Here is a 24,760-nt window from a genome sequence, read left to right on the forward strand (position 1 = left end):
ATCATCTTAATGTTATTCCGAGGTCTTTTTGTTGTTTTACAGCTTTCTAATCTACACCATTTAGACTATATATAAGTTTGGGCTTTTTCGAACCAATGTGAAGAACTGTAGATTCATTAACATTGAGTGTGAAAAGCCATTTCTTGATCCATTCATGAATACTGTCCAGGTCTTGCTGTAGTTGGGTTGAGTGTTGAGTTTAATTTGAGCCCGTAGTCTTTGTTTATGTTATTTGGGCGTCTATGTATTTAAATTACCTCTTTTATTATTCCTGGCACTACACGTGACAAAAATGACACGGAAAATACCTACTACTGCCGAATGTGACACGGTACAAATTACTAGTACATAAAAAGCATTCGTTGGTCAAATAAAACTTAATCTAGAAATTTTATCGATATTTTTATCTAAAATATGTTAATTCACAACAGTTTATTTGATTTTTTATTGAATAAAGGGATATTTTGTTAAATTTATTTCTGAAATTTTAATAATCCAATCTAATCGCAATAAATAAAAACTGATTATATAACAGAGTAAATTTAATAAAATAATTGAAAATATGAATATTAGCTATTTTAACACTAGCACCGAGGTCAAGCTTCTTCCAAAATGTGTTCTACTGTAATACTAATTTCCCATTTGGAGATGTCTTACTAATCAACTATAGACATAGATAGATGTGAAGGTTTTCACGGTCACTGTTACCAAAAAAGATACATAATATTTATAGACATAGAATTCATTCAAATTCATGTACGCAGGAAGTTTCAGGTCAGCGGGAATAGTGGAGCGGTAGTTACCAGGACATGTCTCCGGAGCTGGTCAGGATCTGGTTGTCATCCAGGAACCGACAGCAGGAGAGGTACCCCGTGTGGCCGGGCAGTTCCCGGGATACTCGCACATTACCCTCGCGCGTCTTCAAACTGAAACACAACACCGGATTAGGCTTCGTCCTTCCAGGCCCGGGGGAGAGATCTAACTATTGTACATGTATGCTACATCTCTCGCCGCTCACTTAGGGCCAGATAAAGAGCCACACAATAGTTATGTTTTCACACTTTTAGTATTTAACACACAAATTCTAATTTATTTGCATAGAATATACTTGGTATATATACAGTGAAACCCCTGTTTTACGTTTTCTTTTAAGTGGGGAAGTAAAAAATATATAGAAAAAATTTAATTTCATTGAAAAAAAAAAAATTGCAAGAGACTATACTAAATTTTCTGCAGAAAAATTGTAAGAACTGTCATGGTTGGGGGTTATCCATATTTACCAATGATATAATTAAAAATATTTTGTATTTTTTCAAACAAAACTGCAATGTGTTATTTTTTATTGAATTAAAAAAAATACATGAATAAATAATTTTATCTAGGTACTTAACCTTAAAAACACGAAAATAAAAATTTGAATTTGCATAAAATGAATATAACGATTTTTTTCCCCAAATATTGGGAAATTTTATTTATATGGCATCACTTTTTTTAGTCTGGCACCACAAAATTTCAACTGTCATTTACGTCGCGGACCGTTTCACACTTTTATGATAACTGTTTAAACTATCTCCTTTTCACATTATGTGTGCATAACATGAAATAATATTTAAATTGCTAAATTTTTTAACTTTCTGCATTGTAATTTATTGGTGTTAAAGACTTTATTCTTCCTAAACATGCGTCAACTACATGTCACTATTTCGTAAAATGACAAAATTAGACACTTAAACAAAATGGTCAATTACACTGCACCTACTTTGAATTTAGTTTGAGACAATAATTTACACATTTTTTTTATTTACCTCGATTTTATTCTCCATTCACGCGGCGGCGCGCGTCTCGTCTTTTGACAGATCGAATAAGTTATGAAAAAAATTCGACGTAAAACCGGGGTTATAAAAATGTTAATTGAGGGGAAAATTGAATGAGAATGTATGGGAAAAAATGGGACCTAAATATTTCGGTGTAAAAAGCGGGAAAACGTAAAAACGAGTTTTACTGCAGTATAAAAATATGTTTGTAAGAAAATACATATATCAATTAGAAAGAAAACACAAAATTTACTCAATAAAAATATGGTAAAAAGTTTATTTATTCTATGAACAATACAGAAAAGAAACTATTTATTATTTTTTGATAAATTGTTTGTCATTGTGCGTAGTTATTTTTGAAGATTTTTAAACTACAAATATAATGGAGAAAGACACTATCTATATTTTCACCAAGAGACATTGGGAGCCGCACTTAACCCGACAAAAAGTCGCATTTACCCGCATCTGCTCGATAATATTATTATATACCACATGTAAAAATGTTGCTTTTAAAATTATACTGTTGAAAAAATGTAAAATATCAAACTCAAAATCAGAAAACTGAAGAAGCGAGTGTACCTATAGATGGAGCAGATGTTGTCCAGACCCCCGCAAGCCACGAAGGAGCCCGAAGGGGCGTAGGCGCACGTCATGACCCAGGAGGAGCGCAGTGGGATGGCGTGCACCTTGTTGGTGGTGTGACTGTCCCACACTATTAGCTTTCCGTCCTGACTCGCAGACACCAGATTCCTGCAAAAGCCACAGACAAATTAATATTATATTATAAACATTATTTGGCACTTTTTTTTAAGACCAATGTATGTAATGAGGTACGATAATTTACCATATCAGCTTTAGAATCACACTTAATTATATTCCTTAAAATATAGCTTGATTTAAATGACAGCTGTCAAACGAATGTCACTAGTGATGGGAAATAATGATCAATGATCAAATCGATTTTATCGGTTTTTTCATGCAAACATAAAACTCTGTTTCCAAAAATTGATATAAAAATGCAAAAAAAAACCTATTATAGTGTGTTTAAGACAATTATTTACCAAAAAGTAAGACATTTATACTTTTTTTCATGAACAACATCAAATGATTTTTTTTTCATTCGATCAATAAATTGATCAATTTGTCCCATCTCTAACATTTTTGCAAAATGATGTAACCTTGTAAGAACGTCATTAATAATTAGGTTTATTTTAGTTTTAAAGCTGGTTTTATACATTTATGTTGATATATACGTCAAGCATTGTAGTAAAAAAAGAAATTAACATGCCAGATACAAATGATTTTTTATGTATCAATAAAAATCACTCCTTAGACGTTACTACAAAGTTATGTCGTCACTTTTGCTGACAACTGTCATTCTAATCAAGCTATATTTTAAAGACTATAGCTACTTCAGAACAGGTATACACTTCAACCACTTTTGCAACTTTTTTTGTGTGATTTCAGTCATGCGGTTATTTATAATGCCTTTTTTTATAGTAAAGTTGTAATTAACAATGTGTTGTTCACATACTTTACTACAGAATCCAGTATTTCTGATTTATTGCAAGGTGACATTGACATTCTTCATGATACGAATTCTGAATGAGCCTTCAAAAAAAGAAACTGCATAAACAAAACAAGAAAATCTGAGCAAAATTTGATCACTAATTATATTGTTATAAAAAGAAACTCAGCCTGAACGATGGTGAGATTGACGCAAATTTTTAATGTAAAAAAACCCATTGTCTCCATCGTAAAGCAACAATAGTTGTACATAATTTAAATATTCTTCGATGGCATAAACAAAGATTCAAAAATAATTTTTAATACCGTATAATTTTCGTCGGTCTCGTGGCATAATGGTCAGCGCGTTTGCCTACCATGAAAGAGGTCTCGGGTTTGATTTCCGATATGATTGAAAGGAAATATTTATTTGATTGGGTGTTTTTTTTACACTAAAATATTTCACAATCCCTGGACTGGCACCTAAAGGTAAGACTGGTCATCTTACATTCATGAACCAAAAAAGACTAAGATACGCTGCGATTGGTGTACCAATGCAGTGCCCTATGCATCATTTAATGTGGAAAGGGAATGATGACAATAAATGCACCTGGTCCATGAAGAAGCGTAGAAATAAAAAATAAAAAAATCCAGGCGTTGCCTAGTAAGGTGAAATAATTCAATTAAACGAATCTCACCCGCATAAGTAAAGGTTTCAGCTCTTTAAATTCCAAACATCAACAGATGAAAGAATTGAAGGAATATCGATGTTCAAATATGGACAGAATGGTGAATGTTACACAGTGTGTAAAGTGGCCACTTAAACCAGCCAATGACAGGTCTTATAAGCCCTGTAGATGCCTAGACTTCTATATTACCTTCTCTAAAATTTTCTTCATCTCTGTTGTAATATTTCAATGTTATACAAAGTATCAGAGTTTTCATTATTAATCTAATAAGTATTTATCAAACTCATCAATTGTGATCGGCCGCGGCCTGGAGTATTTACTGATCCAGGCGAAGGATTTCACAAAGAATTTACCCCTTACAGCATTTTAACTCTGGATTATCGCAATGCAGCATTTTCTAATGAAACTAATTCGTCAGGGCTGAGCCTTACACGACCGTCTATTGTCCATATTATCGGGCGTTACCTAGAGTCGCTGCCCCAGTGCATGGCGTATATCTTGGCCAGATGGCCACGCAGCGTCCTCCGCGTGCGCATCTGTATGCGGCCGATGGGCTCCAGGGTGACCGTGGCCTGCACCAGAGAAGTGTCGCACGCCGCCTTGCGGGCATCCTGTAACCAAACACTCAACATTAGTCGGATATACATTTTGAGAAAATTTAGTTTTTTTCATTATTTCATAATTTAAAAAAAAAATGTTAACTAAATAACAATGGTGTACTTTGCGTAACAAAAAACACGAAAAACATGTGTATAATCTAAATGCAGAAAGCAGAAAACACATCTGTCAAAGGCCATCGAATGGCCGATTTGCAGATTGAAATTTCGCTAAAAACATATTGTAGAAATGAAATATTTACAACCAAAATATTTTTTAATTTGTTGCAGAGAGGGAAAACATTTTAAAAAATGGAATATGTGAGTCTGAGCATTTACAGGGCTTATGACCTGTCATTAGCTGGTTTAAGTGGCCACATTACACACTGTGCAACATTCATCATTCTGCCTATGTTTGAACATCCACATTTCCTGAACTCTGTTGCAACAAATTTAAATATGAACAACTCCCAAGGTAGAAAATCCAGCCAATCTGCAAGCATTTGGACATACTCAAAACATTGTTGAAAATATTTTTAAGTGAGTGAACTAAAATATTTTTACCATTTGAATTTTTTGAAACGATTATTGAAGTTATAATTCTTTTGACCTATAATTAAGAAAAACATCACAAAATTTGTGTAATTAAAATTGCTTGTTCGAAAACAAATATTGAAGCTTTTTTTTCGATGAGTTTTCAATCTATTATCTTCAAATTATTAGAACATATCCGTAGCTTAAAGGATAAAAGACGGGAGTCACATCGAACAAAATGGGCAGAAAATAAGATTTTGTGATTGTGCATTTTCCAAAACATCAAAACTTTTGAAATAAATGAGATAATTTCAATCTATTGAGAACTTTCAATGTAAAAATAATCATTATTTTGATAATAAAAGTACATATTAAAATAGTATATCTGGGACAACTCATGTTTTTTGCATTAAAACAAAGTGGACTTTGGATTTTCATTTCATATTTTAAAATTATTTTTACGATGAAAGTGGACATCCATGTTTTATTCATATAAATATTAATAAAACATGGATGCTTATTGCGATAATATCTGCATTTTTAACTTCAAAAGGGCAAAAAGTGAACGTCCGTGTTTTGTCCTCTAAGGTACAAATATTTTACATTGATACTTGTTTATATAAGTACCAATGTACCTAAGTTTAGTCTAAATTTCAAGAGGCAGAATCTGCCAGCCAAAAAGTAATAATATTATAGTTATTTATATAAAACTTCAAGTATGTTTTTAAACATAAATACCTTAAACACGGCTGTTATCTAATGTTAATTTCATTTATATCCTGAATGGTGTAATTTTGAAAAAATATAAAAATCATATGATCTTGTCTACAGCCATGATTGTTTGTACTTTTCAGTGGATTAAAATTGTATTCACAATTATAATATCTTAGTGGAACAATTAATTTTAAAATTTTAATTTAAAAATGACATTAAATTAATGTTCTTAAAAATGCAAGCCAATGCTGCCGCAGATATAGTTTCAGTAGTACCAAAACTGTACAATTTAATACCAGCTGAAAATCGTGAGGAAAACCACATAATTCCATTAAAAAAATAGTTAAACAATTATTAAAAACAGCAAGTGAAACTTAAGTGTGCATATAAATATATTTTATTCTTCATTTATTATTAAACTATGTACTTACTTATAATTTTTTTTTTTTTAATGTAATGTAACCCGCAGACAAGCTTTGGCTTTGCGGGAGCAAAAATACAATTATGTATGTTACTGATTTGTTAAAATGAATAAAACTTTTAAAAAATTTAAAAAATGCCTTATTTTGTTAAGTTATTGTAGAAATATATTTATTTCTGCATAAGAACAGAAAACAACATGAATTGTGTTGTGGACCCATGGTAATTTTTCAGACTCATAGATTAGTCCAAATTCCATTTCTTAGCACAATTATTTACAACATTAATTAATTACAAAATTCACGTAAGACGGGTAAGACAAAATAAAAAAACCTGTCAAAAATATGAGCATTAAATTCAATTGTTAAAATTATTGGCTTAGAGCGTAAATGATAAATAAAATCGCAATTCTTGAAATGGTAATATTAATAATGAGACATACTCTGATGGCATTCTTCAATGTCTCCGCCTCCTGCCTAAGGCTGTCCAGCTCATTCATGGTGGCGGCCGGCTATTCCTATCCCCCGAGCACACCACAAAACTGAAACAAAACAAAGCACATTGTATAATCGAGAAAACAGCTTATTAAAGGCTTCGAATGAGTTACAGAGACATTTGCATAAAACTCTTAAAATCTATTTTGAAGTATGTAGCATTTAAGAGACAGAGACGTTGCGAAAAAGATTTATATCTTTGGAGACTCGTCAAGCGTTTTCAAGAGGAGGGTTTGCCAACTGCTATGCCCTAGATCATTTTTTGTATTAGGTGTGGTGATGAATTTTCCAATGCTTTCTGCAAAACTGAATCATTATTTGTGAAAAACTGTCAATTATTTACATTGCAAAATATACGCCTATTGTTATTTCTTTATTTGTTTTACATAAATAAAAATCTATGGCTTTGGGCCATCAGGGAGCATATAGATACCATGCCAAAAGAAAGATGAAAGTTTTTTGATATAGTGAAATTATCGACCCAGTTTCATATCTCTTCAATGAGGAAGTTCAGTGTAATAATTGGAAAATCGGATATAAAAAATGTTTTCATGAATGAAAAAATAAATAAGATGATGTGAATAGATATGTAATAAAGGTAAATGTTATTATTAGTTTATTATATTAGCTTACTTAAGAAATATTTTTTTTTTTAAATAAAAAATTAGAGCATTTAATTGTAAGGAGAAGTTTCTTAAAAATTTATGAAAAAAATCATAAAAATGGTTTTAATAAAAAAAGAACTAGGTACTTTGAACTATGCCACAAGTTCTTTAGAATCAACCAATCAATTGCAGCATTTTTATGTGTTGTGATTGATTTCCGGTTTCTGATAGCCACTTTTTAAAACATTTAATATATTTTTACACTAAGAGGGTCTACATTTAAATGTCAGCAGAACTCACCGATGAGAACTTGTGACGTCACGGATGGAGTCATTACAAAACTAGGTGTATATTAGGTGTTTGTCAAGTCGAGCTGTCAAACCAAATATCAAATTTGAAAAACCTATGATAGTACATAACCCTCAGAGAGAGTGGAAATATTCTAAATTTGAATATCTTGACCAATTCCACAAAAAAATATTGGGAAATTCCTTACTACGCTTATTACCTATCTTTTCTTATTTTGTTCATATTTTAAAGTTTCTTATTTAATGCTTTTTGTTTATTTATTTATTTTATTGGGTAAACAAACAGTATGTACACAAATATTGTCAATTTCTTTGAATATTAGTGTAGGACACTCATGCACACACCAAAAAAATTGTTTACACTTAATACAATAATTTAAATTATGTTCAATATAATAAATGTAAAAGAAACGAAATGAAAAAATATGCATAAAATAATAAAGTTAAATATCTGCTTCTCTCAAAATTACTATGATTTTTGACCTAAATTTACATAAATTGTCACAAAAAATATCAGCCTTGGTAAATCAATTGTTATATTGGTTGCAGATTCTAGGTATTTTAGATTGTTTCAAATACATAGTTTGTTGATGCGTTTTCAGTGAAAACAGAAGGTTTTGTCTTGTCGGTCTAGATGGCACACGGAATGGAAGTCTTTCAAGCAGGTTTGTATAAGGTATATTGATTTTTTTTAAATCTCTTATGATTTATGTACAATACCCATACAGAGGCGCAATTCTATACTCCTATACACAGAATCGAAAACTTCAATAATGAGTATGCTGAAAACATAAATATCTTGAGTGTGAGATTGCGTACTTGCAGAGAGACTTTGCTCAAGGTAGTTTAGTATATTCTTTACACAGGATTCATTGAATCACTTATAAACGTCAATAAATTACAACTATATAATACAATTTAACTATGAGTAAATTAAACTCAACAAACAAATAAATTCAAATCAATAAACACAAATCTAATGCCAAGCTGTCTTGTCCTGCAAATATTCTTCGACTATAGTAGCTCTTTCCAAACAGCGAGTGCTTCACAAAATATTTTTTTAAATTGTTGGCAAAGCCTAAATTTCAAGATGTCATCATCAGTATTTCCCCTGTCAGCCTCGTGGTGTAATGGTCAGCGCGTTAGCCTGCCATGCAAGTGGTCTCGGGTTCGATTCCTGACATGGTGATATAAAATATTTATTAAAAAGGGTGTTTTCACACTAGAATATTTCATAGTCCCTGGACTGGTACCTAAAGCGTAAGACTGATCATCTTACTTTCATGTAACAAAAATGATCAACATACGCTGCGATTGATGTACCAATCCAGTGCCCTATGCACCATTAGGTGCGGAAAGGGAATGATGATGATGATTTCCCTTGTAGTGACCTGAGACAATTTAAATTTCATTTAGCTAGAGTTGAAATATGTTACATTCTTTCCTGTATATATTTTTTTCATTATTTGTTAACTATTACTTGTGTTTTTTTACTCACGCACAGTTTTTCTTTATTTTTGCATTTTTTGTTCATCATCATCATCATTCCCATTCCGCACCTAATGATGCATAGGGCACTGCATTGGTACACCAATCGCAGCGTATCTTGATCATTTTTGTTACATGAAGGTAAGATGATCAGTCTTTCGCTTCAGGTACCAGTCCAGGGACTATGAAATATTCTACTATGAAAATACCCTTTTAGATAAATATTTCGTAGAGACCTCTTGCTTTGGATGTTGATCTGTTTCATGTATCCGAAGGGGTTTTCCGGAGCAGAATTCTCCTACCATTTTGACAAGAGTCTCTTTGAGTAATTTTGGTCTTTTTATAATATGCACATCTTAAAATTTTAGTTTGTAATGTATGTATTATTTCAAATAAATTAATTTAATTGAATTGCATGGCAGGCTAACGCGCTGACCATTACACTACGAGGCTGACGAATTTTTGTTACTTGTGTAAAATAAAATATTTTTATCACTTGTAAACTGTATTTAAAAATCTAAAAAGCCCTATGGGCATTTAAATAAATAACTGTCCACAGCATGCTGTTATTTATTTTAAATGAAAAATGTTCTTCCTCTCTGTTGCAATATAATATAACAATCTTGATTTATTTTCAGCTGTTTTTACCGAACCCATTACTGGTTCATGCATATTGTTTTTGACAAGTTTGCCATACATCTAAATTTTCATATTTATCATAAAATAAATAATAATAATAATTAGATAGCATTAAACTTCTCCATCACAGAACAGCAGTGGAAATAGTTTTAAGTGAGGTAAAATCTACAAGTAAAACCAGTAGTGGAGAGTGCATAGCATACAGAAGCTGAACAAATAGAGAATACATTTGCATTCATTAATGCCCTTATAATGTTAATTGGCAAACAAGTCACCGGTACAAGAAATGACACAAAGACCCAACCATAGTTGGCTGAATTAGACGGACACATGTTTCTCGAGATTTTATTTCATAGGCGACAAATAAATGCTTGTTGCAGGAGGCGACGACCATCAATCACAGTGGAGTCCCGGTGACGACCATTATTTTATATTTTTTTATTTGGTCTTAAAATAGTACAAACATTATAATATATGAATGTCCTAATATAAACAATGTTTTGAGCTTGTCAAATTTTTGTAGACACGGACTGGATTCAAACCGCTAGGGAGCTGTTAATATTAATATAATACAACAGAGATAAAGAACATTTTAGAGAAGGGAATATAGAAGTCTAGGCATCCACAGGGCCTATGACCTGTCATTGGCTGGTTTAGGTGGCCACTTTACACACTGTGTAAAATTCACTATTCTGCCCATATTTTAACATCTATATTCCTTAGATTCTTTCATCTGTTGATGTTTGTGAGGTTAAAGAGCTGAAACCTTTATTGTTGCGGGTGAGATACATATGATTCAATTATGCCTAGACTTCTATATCCCTTCTCTAAAATGTTCTTCATCTCTATTGTATTATTTTATTTTATTCAGAAAACATAGTCATACAAAATAAGTATTAAAAACAACAATTTTTTAACATAAAAAGACCAATTAAGTTTTCATAAATTAAAAAGATATAAACATTAAATGTGACAAAAAAAATAAAAAAATAAATAAGAATTAAGAATATTAACATATTAATTAATATTTAATAATAATAAATTAATTATTATGTTAAGTCCTAATATTAACTTATATCTAACTAGCTTTAACTCGCGGCTTTGTTCACATGGTATTAGGTTAAAAATATTTAGGTAATTAATTAGTTGTGTCGTTAATTAATAAGAGTTTTAGTTTATCAATAAGAATTTTCCTAATGGAATGATATATATAATCGGAAACGAAGGCAGCTCAGTCTTCCTACTATCGCTATGAAAGAAATGCGATGATCCGTTGGTCAATGGTGAGTACATAGAATTAAGAATAGTCCAGAAACGGCATACGCAAATCAAACAGAAGGCGACTCAACTACTCATAAATGAGTAGGTTTACGTTTTGACCCATCAGTTTCTTTGTAGACGTCGATCAGAACGCAACTCCTGATTTGAATTCAACTATGCCGTGTTGTCCTTTTAAAGTTTAGAAATACTGCTAGGATCTTAAGGAAACAGGATGCAATCACATTTCATGTGTAATTAGCAAATGAATGTGTATATAACAAATGCATTACTTAAAAATTAAATTATTTTTCCATACAATGCTCCCATACATCGCGGTCGGGACCAGGACTTCATTGTGAACTGCCAATTTTGCCTCTTGTGACAAACATTTATTTGTCAAGGTTGATTTAAGTGCACCGTTCACTCTGTTCCCGGCACTCACCCTCCTTTCAATATCTTTCTCAGTCATTCCATCCCTAGTGAACATACTTCCCAGATACACAAATTCCTCTACTTGTTTTAGTATAACTCCATTCACAGTGATTTCACATTTAGTCATACTTTCATTTCTTTCAAAAACCATCACATTCGATTTATCAACATTCATCAGCAAATCGCTTCTCTTGCATACACCGTAGACCTTTGTTACCAAGAATTGTCATTACATAAAATCGTGATTTGCAACCCCGGCTTGCACTTGTATGTAACACAGAAATTTGTTCAGTCTTCCACCAGTCAGACGATGTCGGTCACGACGAAGCCCGGTCACTGGTGAAAACGCAAAAAATTAAAGTGTCAAACTCACAGAGTGTGGAGAAATCCGTGGGTGGGCAATGGGCGGTACAGCAGCAGTACAGCGGGATTAATCCCGGGGGCTCCGGAGTGTGGTGTGTAGGGGCGCCGACTATAGCAGACAATCCTCTACACTAGTATCTGCAATGCAAAAAAAAACACTATAACAGACCGAATAGGAAAATACTTACATTATTTATTTGACAATTGTAGTCTGCATTACTTTACGGGCTGTTTAACCCATCACGTAATGCAGACTGTAAATTTAAGTTATAAGCTAATGAACAGAATGCAGATAGCTGCTAAACTGCCGATATGTACAGCAAAACAGATCCATATTATGTGTTCAAACGGCTAAGTATTTACGCCCAGCTAAATACTATTAAAATGGTATATTATGCACTTGTACAGTCATCGCTTTCCTATGGAATAATTGGATGGCGGGGAACTTACAACAATTATATTCAACCATTAGAAACTGTTCAAAGATTTATCCTAAAATAATGCTTCACAAAAATCGCACTTTTCCTTCTTTCCAATTGTTCCACAAAGCTAAAATTTTAGGTATACGACGAATATATTGTTTTCAATGTTTAAAATATATATTTAAGAACCAAAATTTATTTACAAGTAATTCAAATAGATCAAGTCAAAGAAGGAATCGTGTGTTAGAAATACCACATTGTAAAACGAGGCTCGCACAGAGACATGCATATTTTATAGGCCCAAAAATTTTTAATTCCTTTTTTACTGATAATGTTTCATTGATTCCAAACTTTCAAAATGTTCCTTCTTTTAAAAGACACGCACTATCGACACAACAGCGGTTCAAATGAGAACTATGTTTAAGATTTGACACGAGTCAATAATGCAGGGTTGGCACATCATTTTGTGAGTCCCATTTAGTAGTGTTAATTATTGTGTTACTATAAACTGTGTCTCTGTAATCAACTAATGCATGCGTAAGGTTTTTAATAAACAAATAAAAAAAGTAAATAAAATTTCTTGTCAGTTTATTGTAATATTTGATGCTTTTAATTATGTTTTTTCGCAGCGGTTTTATTGTTTATTTCTTTTCTGTGTGTTATAAATTAAATGCAGTGCAGGTGGAAGGCGCATATCTTGGCTAAAGAACTTGCGCGTCTAGTTCCATTGTGGCACTCAGTCCTCGTTCAGGGCAGCTGCCGACGAAGTGAGAATTGCTACGGTGATTTCCAACCTCCCCCGGGGAGAGGAAAGATAAGAAGAAGAAAAATAATTATAAAAATACATAGCGTGTTTTTTTTTAAGCCAATCAACAGGCTAAGTAAGCCCTAACAGATTGGCATTAATGAGTAATACTTAATCTAAACGGTCATAAAATCTATTTCAATTTACAAAAGGTATAAATATAGCATAATCTAGGCGGACATGGCAAGTGTGTCATCGCGAGTCAGGAGTGACAAAACCGCTTGCTTCTTGAATGCCTGCCCTTGCTGTAGGAACACATCGATAGCACCGTTTAATGAGATTTCGTTCACTGCTCCGAGGATCCTCTGCAGAGGAGAAAAGAATCCGATGTCAGTTTCATAATTTCCCACAGCAAAGACAAGATTGGTACGCAAGTTACGGCGAGGTACATTAAGGTTTATCTGAGCGAGGATATCATGGGCGTCTATACAGTTAGATATTAATTTGTGCAAGAATATCAAACCAGCCTTCTGAATTCTAAACTGAAGATAGATGATCATAATAGTTAATTATGAAATCTCTCCAGGTGCATAAGGAGAGCCTCCCATCGAACCGTATTACGGGAAGGTTAAGAACAGGATGCCTCGCTCTACAGAGAATCAAAACTACCACGGCCAAACATCATTATACTTATATAAAACGGAAGCTTTTCAATAATTTACCACAAAATCTACGTCAAGAAATAAATCACGGAAAATTTAAGGATAAATTAAAGAAAAGCTTCTTGACATAATTAACATCAACTGTATTTTGAACATAAAGATGTGTGTTTATAAATTGTGTGTTTTTATTTAAAAATTTTTGGTTATTTTTTCTCAATTTTTAAAATTGTTTAATTTATTATTTTTTGTTTTTTTTTTTAATGTTATTTTGTAAACTTGCCAAACACAAGAGCCAGACTCTTTTTTGGCAAGTTCAACCTTAAGTGTTCCATTTTTTTACTGAATGTATTGTTTATTTATGCTAATAAAGTTAAAATTATTTATTTTTTTTATCCGATTCTAAATATTAACGATTGAAAAAATTTACATTGCATCGATTCAATCCGCGTTATATGAATATTATAATTAGGAGACCATATTATCGAATTAACTGTTTTGACTGAGAGTAAACGATTTGAAAAGACTGTCAAAGTTGGGACAAATGCGAGACATCTCTCGAGACAAATAAATGTGACGCTAAATACACTGCTGATTGTATGAACAAACACAGATACTATAACGAGCCGACCGACACACCGACACTCCGTACCAGTTTAATAATATTCCATTACAACTGTGTTATTTGTTTATTCTTGTTCTTGCAGATGGGGGTCAGAGCTAAATAAGCTCGTGACGTCACTGACACCCGAATAGATCTATTGCGATTGCGTTGTGTTGTGTTGTGTGTTAGATCTCGCCCTCCAAGCCTCTAGATCTTTAAAGAGCCTGGCTGCCGAGAGGAGGGCGAGTGTTCTCCCATCGCTAAATCTCCCCCTCCAAGCCCGAGTCCTTAAAATATAGCTTGATTAGAATGACAGTTTGAATTTATTTAAATTAAAACACTTTGTAAATTTACCACACAAGAGTTTAATACATTAAAACACGACTAGTTTCGGGTAATCAGTATTACCCATCCTCAGGCGTAAATATAAACTAAACTAAAATACATACACAGATTAATACTTAGGTACTGATAGGGTCGGGCGGAAGGGGGAAGGGGGAAGGCAATGCTGGAATTCGAGTTGGAATTCTACACCCTATTTATTTATATTACCAGAGGGACTGCATACCTGCCATATGTACAGAATGTAACTGACAGGATAGCCAAAGTGCTGAAGAAACAAAATATTGCAACAACGTTTGGGACTGTGGAAAAATAAAAGACCATTTAGTAAACCCAAAAGATAAAAATCCTCTAGAAACTGAAGCCGTGTACAAACTAAGTTGCCAAGGATGTGATAAAGTGTATATTGGACAAACAGGGCGCACAGCAAAGAAGATAATTGACGAACACAAAAGAGCGTGTAAACTTGGGCATCCAGACAAATCCGCAATAGCGGAACACTTTATAGACACAGGACATTTTTTCGCCTTTGAACCAAAAATTCTACATAAACCTAGTAATTATAGTGCACGAATAATAAAAGAGGCAATTGAAATACACAGACATCCAGATAATATAAACAATGACGACGGGCTTAAATTAAATTCAACATGGTTCCCAGCACTACATATGACAAAAACGAATAGATATGTGCCTACTGCTGGCTGCGACACAGTACAAATTACTAGTACATAAACATAATTATTCTTTCCTACAAGACTAGAAATGTGCCTACTGCTGGCTGTGACACGGTACAAATTACTAGTACATAAACACATATATTTCTTTATAAAACACACAGTTTTCCCTGAAGATGGCTCCTGCAATGGTAGCCGAAACGTCGGATCAAATCCAACATACACGGTATTACCCAAAAAAGATACATAATATTCCTATTTAAGAAATTTAAGTTTGAAATAATTAGATAGCACCTACAAAATGCATTAATACATTAATATTGTTAATTTTAATCAAATTTTTCTACTGAAATTTGTATTACTGCGAAAATCGCTTTAATGAAATTTGGTTTAAAATCTTCTCCTTATAATGCTTTTTCAAATTTTAAATATTACTCGCTATATCTGTTATTCCTTCTTTTTTCTCTGCTGCATTGACATATTTTTATTATTTTAAACTACTTTTAATTACTTATATTGTATATGTATATGAAATCAATATATTGCTGCTCTTACTATGTGTCATTAATTTTGAAGATGTTTTTTAAATTGACATAAATTTATTTTCTTATTTAAAGATTCTTCTCATCGTTTCTTTGAATCCCTTAAAATATGTGTGTATATTTATGTTTTTCCTTTTTAAAAAAATGTTATTGTTTTATTTTATTTTTAAATCTAAGCATGTTTTTCATTCTTTATTTTAATTCTTAACTTTTAATTACTTTTACAAATTTTCTACGTTTTTTCACGTTAATTTTAATTTTTAAACAACTTTCTATTTATGTTTATTTTCCTTCTCTTTTTTGTACTTTAATTAATAACCTTACATATAATTACTTTATAATATGGATACTTCACTGGTCCATAACAACCGAGTTAAGTCTAACTGTGTAAAATATATAACTATGTAACTGTACTGTATGTTTCCTAAATAAAAGAAAATAAAAAAATAAAAGTGCATAGAAGAATGGCATTCTAGAAACCTAACAATGATTTAAAGAAAAAAATACATTGAGCAGAGTAGTAAGTTAGCCAAGTGTTCATGATAAAAAGTAAACAATAAACAACTAAATAAATAAAGTACTGTTTTCACATATTATATTATTGTTCACAAGAAGAAAGTGACTACTGTAATCGATACTTTTTATTAGTTTACCAAACAATACCATTTTTCATAACTAATTTAAGAATCAAGTTTATCTTTAAATTTATTTTAACAAAGAGGGAAAACATTTTTGAGAAGGTAATATGGAAGTCTAGGCATTTACAGGGCATTTTTTCAACTATTTCTCAAAACAACATAGATTATTTTCATAATTTAATCAGTGCATGTGCGTATTAAAATGCATGTGTTGGTTTTATATTTTTGTGCAACAACTATGGTGAAGGTGTATAGTGGGTTTTGCATGTTGGTTTAATTGGTGTCCTGACGAAGAGACGGGTACGTCTCGAGACCAGTAGACATAGAAAAGTCGGTAAGTGGTTATATACAAATATTTAATAAGATTTAGTAAAACGTTTGACCACAGAGTTAATGCTTTAAATATTAATTAATATATTAATTTGCGTTGCTCTGACTATGCTGTAGAATATAAGGAAAGAAAATTATAACGTTGACTAAAATTTATAAAATGGCAGCACTGTGTAGAACTGTCATTCAGTACTTGTTAATTATAACAAATTATGAGTCAATTTAAAACGCATAGAATGTTCCGTTTCCGTTAAAACTTCAGAACAAAAAGTATATTGAGACACTCTTCTGCTAAAATGCAATGTTCTGTAAAAAAAATTAAGTCAATCCATCGATTAGTTTTCGAGATTTGCGACCACAAACATACGGAACCTAAATTTATATATATAGATTAGGAGGTTCCGGTGTATAGTCTTTGTCATTATCATCATCATTCCCTTTCCGCACCTAATGGTGCATTAAGCACTGCATTGGTACACTAATCGCAGCGTATCTTGATAATTTTTGTAACATGAAGGTAAGATGATCAGTCTTAAGCTAGGGTTTCCTAGGACAGCGGTGACCGTATCTTAACGGCCGTAGTGAACGGTGATGCGGTGGACAGCCGTCGTAACGGTGACTAGAGAGTGGTTTCCCAGGAAAACGGTGTTGATAACATTTAACAACGCCGTTTTCCTAAGAAACCACTCTCTAGTCACCGTAACGACGGCTGCCCACTGCATCAGCGTTCACTACGGCCGTTAAGATACGGTCACCGCTGTCCTAGGAAACCCTAGCTTTACAGTCAGTCCAGGGACTATGAAATATTCTAGTGTGAAAACACCCTTTTAAATAAATATTTCATATCAACCATGTCGGGAATCGAATCCGAGACCTCTTGCATGGCAGGCTAACGCGCTGACCATTACACCACGAGGCCGAAATAGTATTTTTAGTCCTACTTTATTTTGTTTTTAAACAATAGAACTACATTTTTACATCGTTTGACAGTTAAGAAATGTTCTAGATCAATGTTTAAAATCTCAGAGCACAAAAAAAGTTCGTCCATTTGTATTAAATAAAGATACTCAACTCTTCTGTACTCGCTACACCAAAATACTGCAGTCTATAATAAAATAGAGTAAATATTATCAATATTCAGAGTGGCCAGGGGGAGGTTGAACACCCCCCTGGGAAATAACGTTACAGCCAATACAAATGCTAATATCCACTAGAGCTGGTACGCCCGGGAATACGAGCTTCCAAACATTGTAGTATTTACCAATGATACGCAAATATGAAATGATGCCTATTGATCCCATGTTTTACATTTGATGGAGGCAGTGTAGTGGTATGATTAAAATGCACTGGGTTTAGATTGGGTGCCTGGACTGATCCCCTCATACCAGCACTTTTGCTGATTGGCAATATTTCATACAATTAAAATATGTAATGCAATGTAATATGTAAAGTTGAAAAGATGTATTTTGTCATAAATAAATAAATACCTGATTTCCAAGAAAACTACTTGATTTAATTTATAAATAACAAACTGAACCCAGCAATGATTTGCTATTGCTAGATTTGAGTACATACTCGTATATATATTTTAAATTAACACAATCAAAAGTTTGATATAAATGATTGTATTAACAATATTTTGAGTTTGTCCAAATTTTTTGTATACAAGGACTGGATGTAACTCCCTGGGGAGCTGTTTATATTAACATATTACAACAGAGATGAAGAACATTTAAGAGAAGGTAATATAGAAGTCCAGGCATCTACAGGGCTTATGACCTGTCAATGGCAGGTTTAAGTGGCCACTTTACACACTGTGTAACATTCACCATTCTGCCTATATTTGAACATCTATATTCCTTCAATTCTTTCATCTGTTGATGTTTGTGAAGTTAAAGAGCTGAAACCTTTATTTATGCAGGTGAGATTCAACTAATTGATTGTATTAAGTCTAAATTAAATATTTATGCCTACATTATTATTTTTGTGTTTCGGTTTACATAAATTGTGAGGACATTCAATTTTGATAAAAAGGTATTCGAAGATTATTTCGCTGTGACTGTTTTACTACAGATACCTCCCCGAGACTGTGCGAAAAAGACAACTCCATGTCAGACCTTTTGTTAGAATAGACAATTCGCTGTCCCGTTTTACGCACCTCAAGAGTGAAACGATTTTGTTACTTTTTAGACAGAGTATCAGAATAAAATTTTCTGTATCGGTACGTATTGCGTTTTTCAAAAATAGTTATATTTGTACACCCAAGCGCCCAAAGATAGCTGATAAAACTGTATTTTTTTTACGGGTTCGGGTGGTTCTAGTTCCCATAATAAACTGTTTTTGTAAAAACGAAACAAAAGGGAGCGGTCTCGTAAGCTTAGGGAATAGCCAGGAGTCAGACGGAGCTAAATCATACAATGGTTGTGGAAGGATTAGAATTTTTGGCGAAGTGGTCTCGAAGAACCAATGCAGTGATGGTGCATTAGCGTAGTGCAAAAACCGAGAATTGTCTGCCCATAATTCGGCAGTCAGATGGCAGAAGGGACCATCTGTAATTTTGAAATATGTTCAGGAGAGGTGAAATAAGACTCAATTTGAAAACTTTGATTAACAAATTAAAATATTTTAGTGTAATTTTCAATAATAAATTACCGTTGTAAAAAATACTGTTTTTTTATTATTTTTGTGTATTTACTGAAACATTTATCAAAACATAACTTTAATATTAGAGTAAAAGAACACTTAAGATGCTAAAATAATAATAATTTTTCTGAATTCGCAAATCATCTGATAGAAAATAATCATCACTTCAATAAAGACACTGGATTAAAAGTACTTCATGTTGAAAATAAAATATTAAAATTAGGCAACTTAGAAATCTTAGAAATTAAAAAAGCGATTAATAATAAGAAAACAATAATTAATAACCAAATAAACAATATTTCTTTGAGTCCTCTCCTGTCTTACTTCGAAAATAATGATATCGAATTACCACCCGTGTAGGAAAAAAACCACTTGAAATTTTGGGTCCACGTGTAGTATTTAGTGAATATGATAGAAATAAAAAAAGGAATCAATTCATTAGTTACGTAAACCTTGAAAAAGAAGCTTGTTTGCTTTGAAACCGGTCGGTGAAAAATAAAAATTAGTGGTTAAAAACAAAGTTGTTTTATTTATTTTATTTTATTTATTAAAACTTTTGAAAACTAAAAAGCTAAAAAAATTACAGATAGTTCCTTCAGCCATATGACTACCGAATTCTGGTCCTCTTTGCGAATAGCTTCACGTAAACGCTCAAATAATATTCCTTGTTAACAGTTTGGTCGAAGGCCTTTAGGAGCATTCTCAACGTTTCTGCACCAGAAATTTCATTCCACAAACAAAATTTAATGCAACTTCTTTGCTCAACGAAATCAGACATTGTAAAAATCGGAAACTATTGGACAAATGCAGATATTGACATGAAATTTGACACAGATGTCAGTGACAGCACTACCAAACTAAAAAAAAGATTCACCAGTTGCGTTCACCAGTGTGCGAACAAAGGTTAAGAAAATGATTCAACTTCTAGATATCCTGACAATTGATCAAAGAATCAAATTCAATGTTGCCAATGAAATAAACAAAATTATTAAAGTAATAGTTCCGAGATATTTTCAAAATAAACTAAAAAATAATGAGTTCTTTCATAGAAACTATGCAACAAGAGGATCTAAAAATATAAGACTGGAAAAGAAATCAAAAGCAATGTCCCAGAACTGCCTTATGTACAAGGGAATACAATTATTTGAGGAAATGCCAGAAAGCATAAAAAATGAAATAAATGTAAATATATTAGGTAATATATAGTGTCAATAGTGAATATAATTAATGAAAATGTACATATGAAACAGTTAATATTATAAATTAGGATATTAAGTGTATAATAGTGATAAATAATGTTAGAATAAGTATAGATGTAAATATTGTGTTGTAAATATATATTAGACTATGTTAATCATAGAACTAAATAAAATAAATAATAAAAAAAAATCAAAAAAAGAGTCAAAGAGCCCGCCAATTTTAATTAAAAAATTTCACCTTATTTTTTAATCACAGTAGTAAATACTTGTAAGTAAATAACTTTAAGTTAACACGGGAATGACAAAGCTTATGCTTCAAATATTGATTATACTGATGTTGAGTTCAAATCATCGAAGAAGTTCAACAAATATTGTATTCTGGGAAGATGACAGTCATCGTAATGATTATTGAAATACGAAGGCTACTTATGTCTACAAGAGTCAGTTATTGATTTTAATTAGAGACATTGTCCGAGTCACTTCTTGTTATAATATACTAAAGTGTATTGCAATAATTTAATCATGTATGCATGCCATCGCTTTGTCTCTGGATGGAAAAATATTGAGAAATATTTGAATCAATTGATGTTCAAAGGTTTTGAAGTATAGGGAGCGTGGGGGCGAGGTTTTCGATTAGGGAAGCAGTCACTCGGTATTACATACATGCATAGAACAACAAGAGAGTTTAAGTCTGTTGATGCATTAAAAATATTATATATGACCCTAGTAAGAAGCCAGTTAGAATATGGGTCCTCAGTTTGGTCTCCTCATCATGTTACCCATATAAACAGTGTGGAGAAGGTCCAACACAAGTTTTTAAGATTTATGAATTTTAAATTAAGCACTCCAATTGAAGAGCTTAACTATAAATGTTTAATGAAGCAGTTAAAATTAATATGTATTAGTGATATAAGGGAAATTTCAGATTTAGTGCTGCTTTTTGAGTTAAATAATGTTCTTGAAAGTCGAGAACTTTTAAATTGTGTGAATTTTTATGTGAGACAGCGTGGGACGAGACCAAATACTTCTTTTGCTGTTGATTTGCATAGTTCAAACTATGCCAAATACTCGCCTATTCCACGGTTCCACGTGTTAGCAAACAAACAAGGAAATTTAGATTTATTTCATCTATCTTTATACCAATTAAAATCATTACTTTTTAATCACTTCTTTTCTAAATTATAGAATGTACTAAGTGTTATACTTGTTTTACTGTTTATGCTATGATACATCGCCTCTGTTACTTCAATACATTTTATATTTAAGCCCTTTATTTATTGTTAATTTGCTGCATACCTATGTTATAATTCCTTATTTAATTTTTCGTTATTATTTTCTACTGATTTCATTTCATGTATCGATATTTTTTATACTGTGTTCAGGTGTTTTGTTTCATTATAATTGTTTTTCAATATTATTTTATACTTTGTCAAAGGCGTAAGCCGTCGAAATAAATAAATAAAATTGTATTGCTACTATTAACACAGAAATACAAAATAAACTATAAAGAAATTTTATGCCATAATTTTAGCATAAAAGAATCATATTTCATAGTAAAATATTATTATGTTGTGAAACCGTCACAATATATGGAAAATAAACCTGGATTGGTTTGTTAGAATTTGTTCCAGACATACTCGAGATTTGAATTTGTGCATGCTCAGACTTGTGAAATTCATTATTGGGGAACTGCCATAAAGGAACTAAAACACTTTAATATTCCAGAATAAGACTGAGCGCAGTGTATTTTACTCCGCGTATAACTGCGCAGTATAACTGCGCAGTTGTCGGAAGGTTGTTTGTGGGGTTGTCGGAAGGTTGTTTGTGGGGTTGTCGCAATTTTTTAGAAGTTATTAATTAATGAACATTCTTATTAAAAAATAATTGCTGTGGTTACTAAAAAATATATACTGAAGCCTTGGTTCCATCCAGTCTACGGACGGACCGCGCATGATAAGTATATTGATACAGAGAAGATAATTTTAATTTTTACTTAAAAATTAATCGGGTTGTGGTCCTGTGGCTAGTGTCTCGGACTCACAGACCTACGTTCCGCGGTTTAAATCCCTCTTTACCCCAACTTGATTCCATTTTCTAATAGTGAGTTATTTACAGCTCGTTGAAAATGGCACTCAAAATTAAATATTTGGGTAAATCATAAGAACGCAAATATTTCTTTATAATAAAAAAAAATTAAAATTAAAAATATATTTTATTTAAATCAGCATGGTTTTCAAGTTTTCAAAAACTTTTTAACACTAATTTATGCATCTATGGACATGGAATTTAAATAATGAAAAAAATATTCATTACATAATAAAAAAACGCAAAAAGATTTCGCAGACATGGGTCCCTTTTAACAATCAATTTTGAAATTCACACATTGATAAAATATATTTGAAAAAAAAAAGATCAAAATTCAATTTAATTAAGTCAATTTTAATCTTCCACTTCAATAGCTCTATATTTATAATTTTCATTCTGTACATTCTCGTTTAACGATTTCCTTGTAGAAATTAATGACTAAAGGGAGTGTTAAATGGGATCTAAGTGTATGACAGTACCTTTTGACAGCAATTTTATTTGACACAATATGTTTTAGGGTATTTTTTACATTTAATATACAGATATGACAAATTATAAAATGGCATCATTAACTCCAAACAGTAGAAATCGCGAGATGGGTACCTTTTAAGATTAATTAATTCATTTATTGGGCGATTCTATACTGTAAATAAACTGGACTCAGATTTCACATAGTTTTTTTACAAGGTGTAAAATTATTTTTTAAACATTAATTTAACAATGCATTAAAGGTTCTTGCCCTCTAATGTTCCATTCAAAATAGTATACATAATGTGACCGTTGAATTGGGCCCACGAAGGACACATACTATACAAAAAAACAGTTTTATTTATTAGAATTTGGTATCTGGGAAGTATGTTTACCAGGGATAAAGATATTGAAAGGAGGGTGAGTGCCGGAAACAGGGTGAGCGGTGCACTGAAATCTACTTTGGCAAACAAATGTTTATCACAGGAGGCAAAACAGGCAGTTTAAATAATGCGTCTCCGGACTCGCCGTTATTTCAGTGATTCCGGTAATTACAATGTTATTTTCTCCGACAAGGATTCGCCAGAAAGTCTGTCATTCTCTATATACTTCCCGAGACTCGCAGTCTATACTACGACGGGTTAAATAAATAACCCAATTTGATTGTTTGGTAAATAAATTGAATAAGAAAATATAAAAACGTGAGTCAAATACAATACGCGTTTTGCATTCCATCACAATGGTTATTATATAACATTATGGAGAAACAATGCTTTGGTAATTATGAGACCGTGGCGCTATCGGTAAATAAAAATTATAAAAAACAAATACTATTGTATAAGAACTGAGATAACCAATCAGTGATTGATTGATGCAAAAAATATGCAGACATCATAAGTCTTGGGAATTTTTAACATTTTCATGTTTCCCGTGTCTGGGCCCCGATTACAATGGGAAGTTGACATTTATCTTCAATTTTATCTACAAAGTAAAATTAAGTTTTCTGTATGAAAAGCAGAATATGCATATTTTATTTTCTTTTAAACATGCTCAATGAGGAATTCCACTGTTTTCCAATTATTATTTTTTTTGTGCGTAATTTACAAAGATATGATTTTTTAAAGTTACATTTATCAAATACCGCGCCAAATGACTGTAATCAGTGTGTCACTTTTCAGTAGTGACGTCATGAAACGGTTGGCGTTCTTACTTTCACTGACCGCGGTAAGTTGTATTTCTCCAGCCAATAACAAAACTGACAAGAATCTATGGAATATTGCTTTGATTACTTCATTTAGTTGATCGTAATTTGCTGATTAACCGAAAAATCGGTAGATCTGGCAACGCTGTTGAAATGTCAAAACTTTTCAATCACAAATTATACTCTTTTTTTCTATGGTCAAAACGTTCCTTACAAGGTGCAGGGGGCTTTAAAGCGGAAACCGGAAATACTACACCTAGATATAAGGAGTGACGTCATTATTTACGATTTTAAAATGAATACTATTTTAAACATTTTTTTTTTTTTGCGTGCGTTTTTGAGA

General features: G+C 32.1%; 1 protein-coding gene across 2 annotated transcripts in view; it reads right to left on the reverse strand.

Moving 5' to 3' along the window:
- The window catches only part of LOC148284566 (guanine nucleotide-binding protein G(I)/G(S)/G(T) subunit beta-1), a 35,219-nt gene that overhangs the window by 5,947 nt on the left and 4,512 nt on the right, over positions 1–24,760 (reverse strand). For both annotated transcript variants that reach the window (XM_088238026.1, XM_088238034.1), the window contains exons 2-6: positions 11,873–12,000; positions 6,716–6,814; positions 4,475–4,620; positions 2,394–2,564; positions 804–926 (exon numbers count right to left, since the gene is read on the reverse strand). In XM_088238026.1, the coding sequence (XP_088094152.1) occupies positions 804–926; positions 2,394–2,564; positions 4,475–4,620; positions 6,716–6,772 (497 nt within the window). In that variant the 5' untranslated portion in view covers positions 6,773–6,814; positions 11,873–12,000. The remainder of the gene's footprint in view (positions 1–803; positions 927–2,393; positions 2,565–4,474; positions 4,621–6,715; positions 6,815–11,872; positions 12,001–24,760) is intronic.

The sequence above is a fragment of the Micrasema longulum genome, unplaced genomic scaffold, assembly GCF_059751315.1.
Source record: "Micrasema longulum isolate JH-2025_06_02 unplaced genomic scaffold, ASM5975131v1 h1tg000109l, whole genome shotgun sequence".
NCBI lineage: Eukaryota > Metazoa > Arthropoda > Insecta > Trichoptera > Brachycentridae > Micrasema > Micrasema longulum.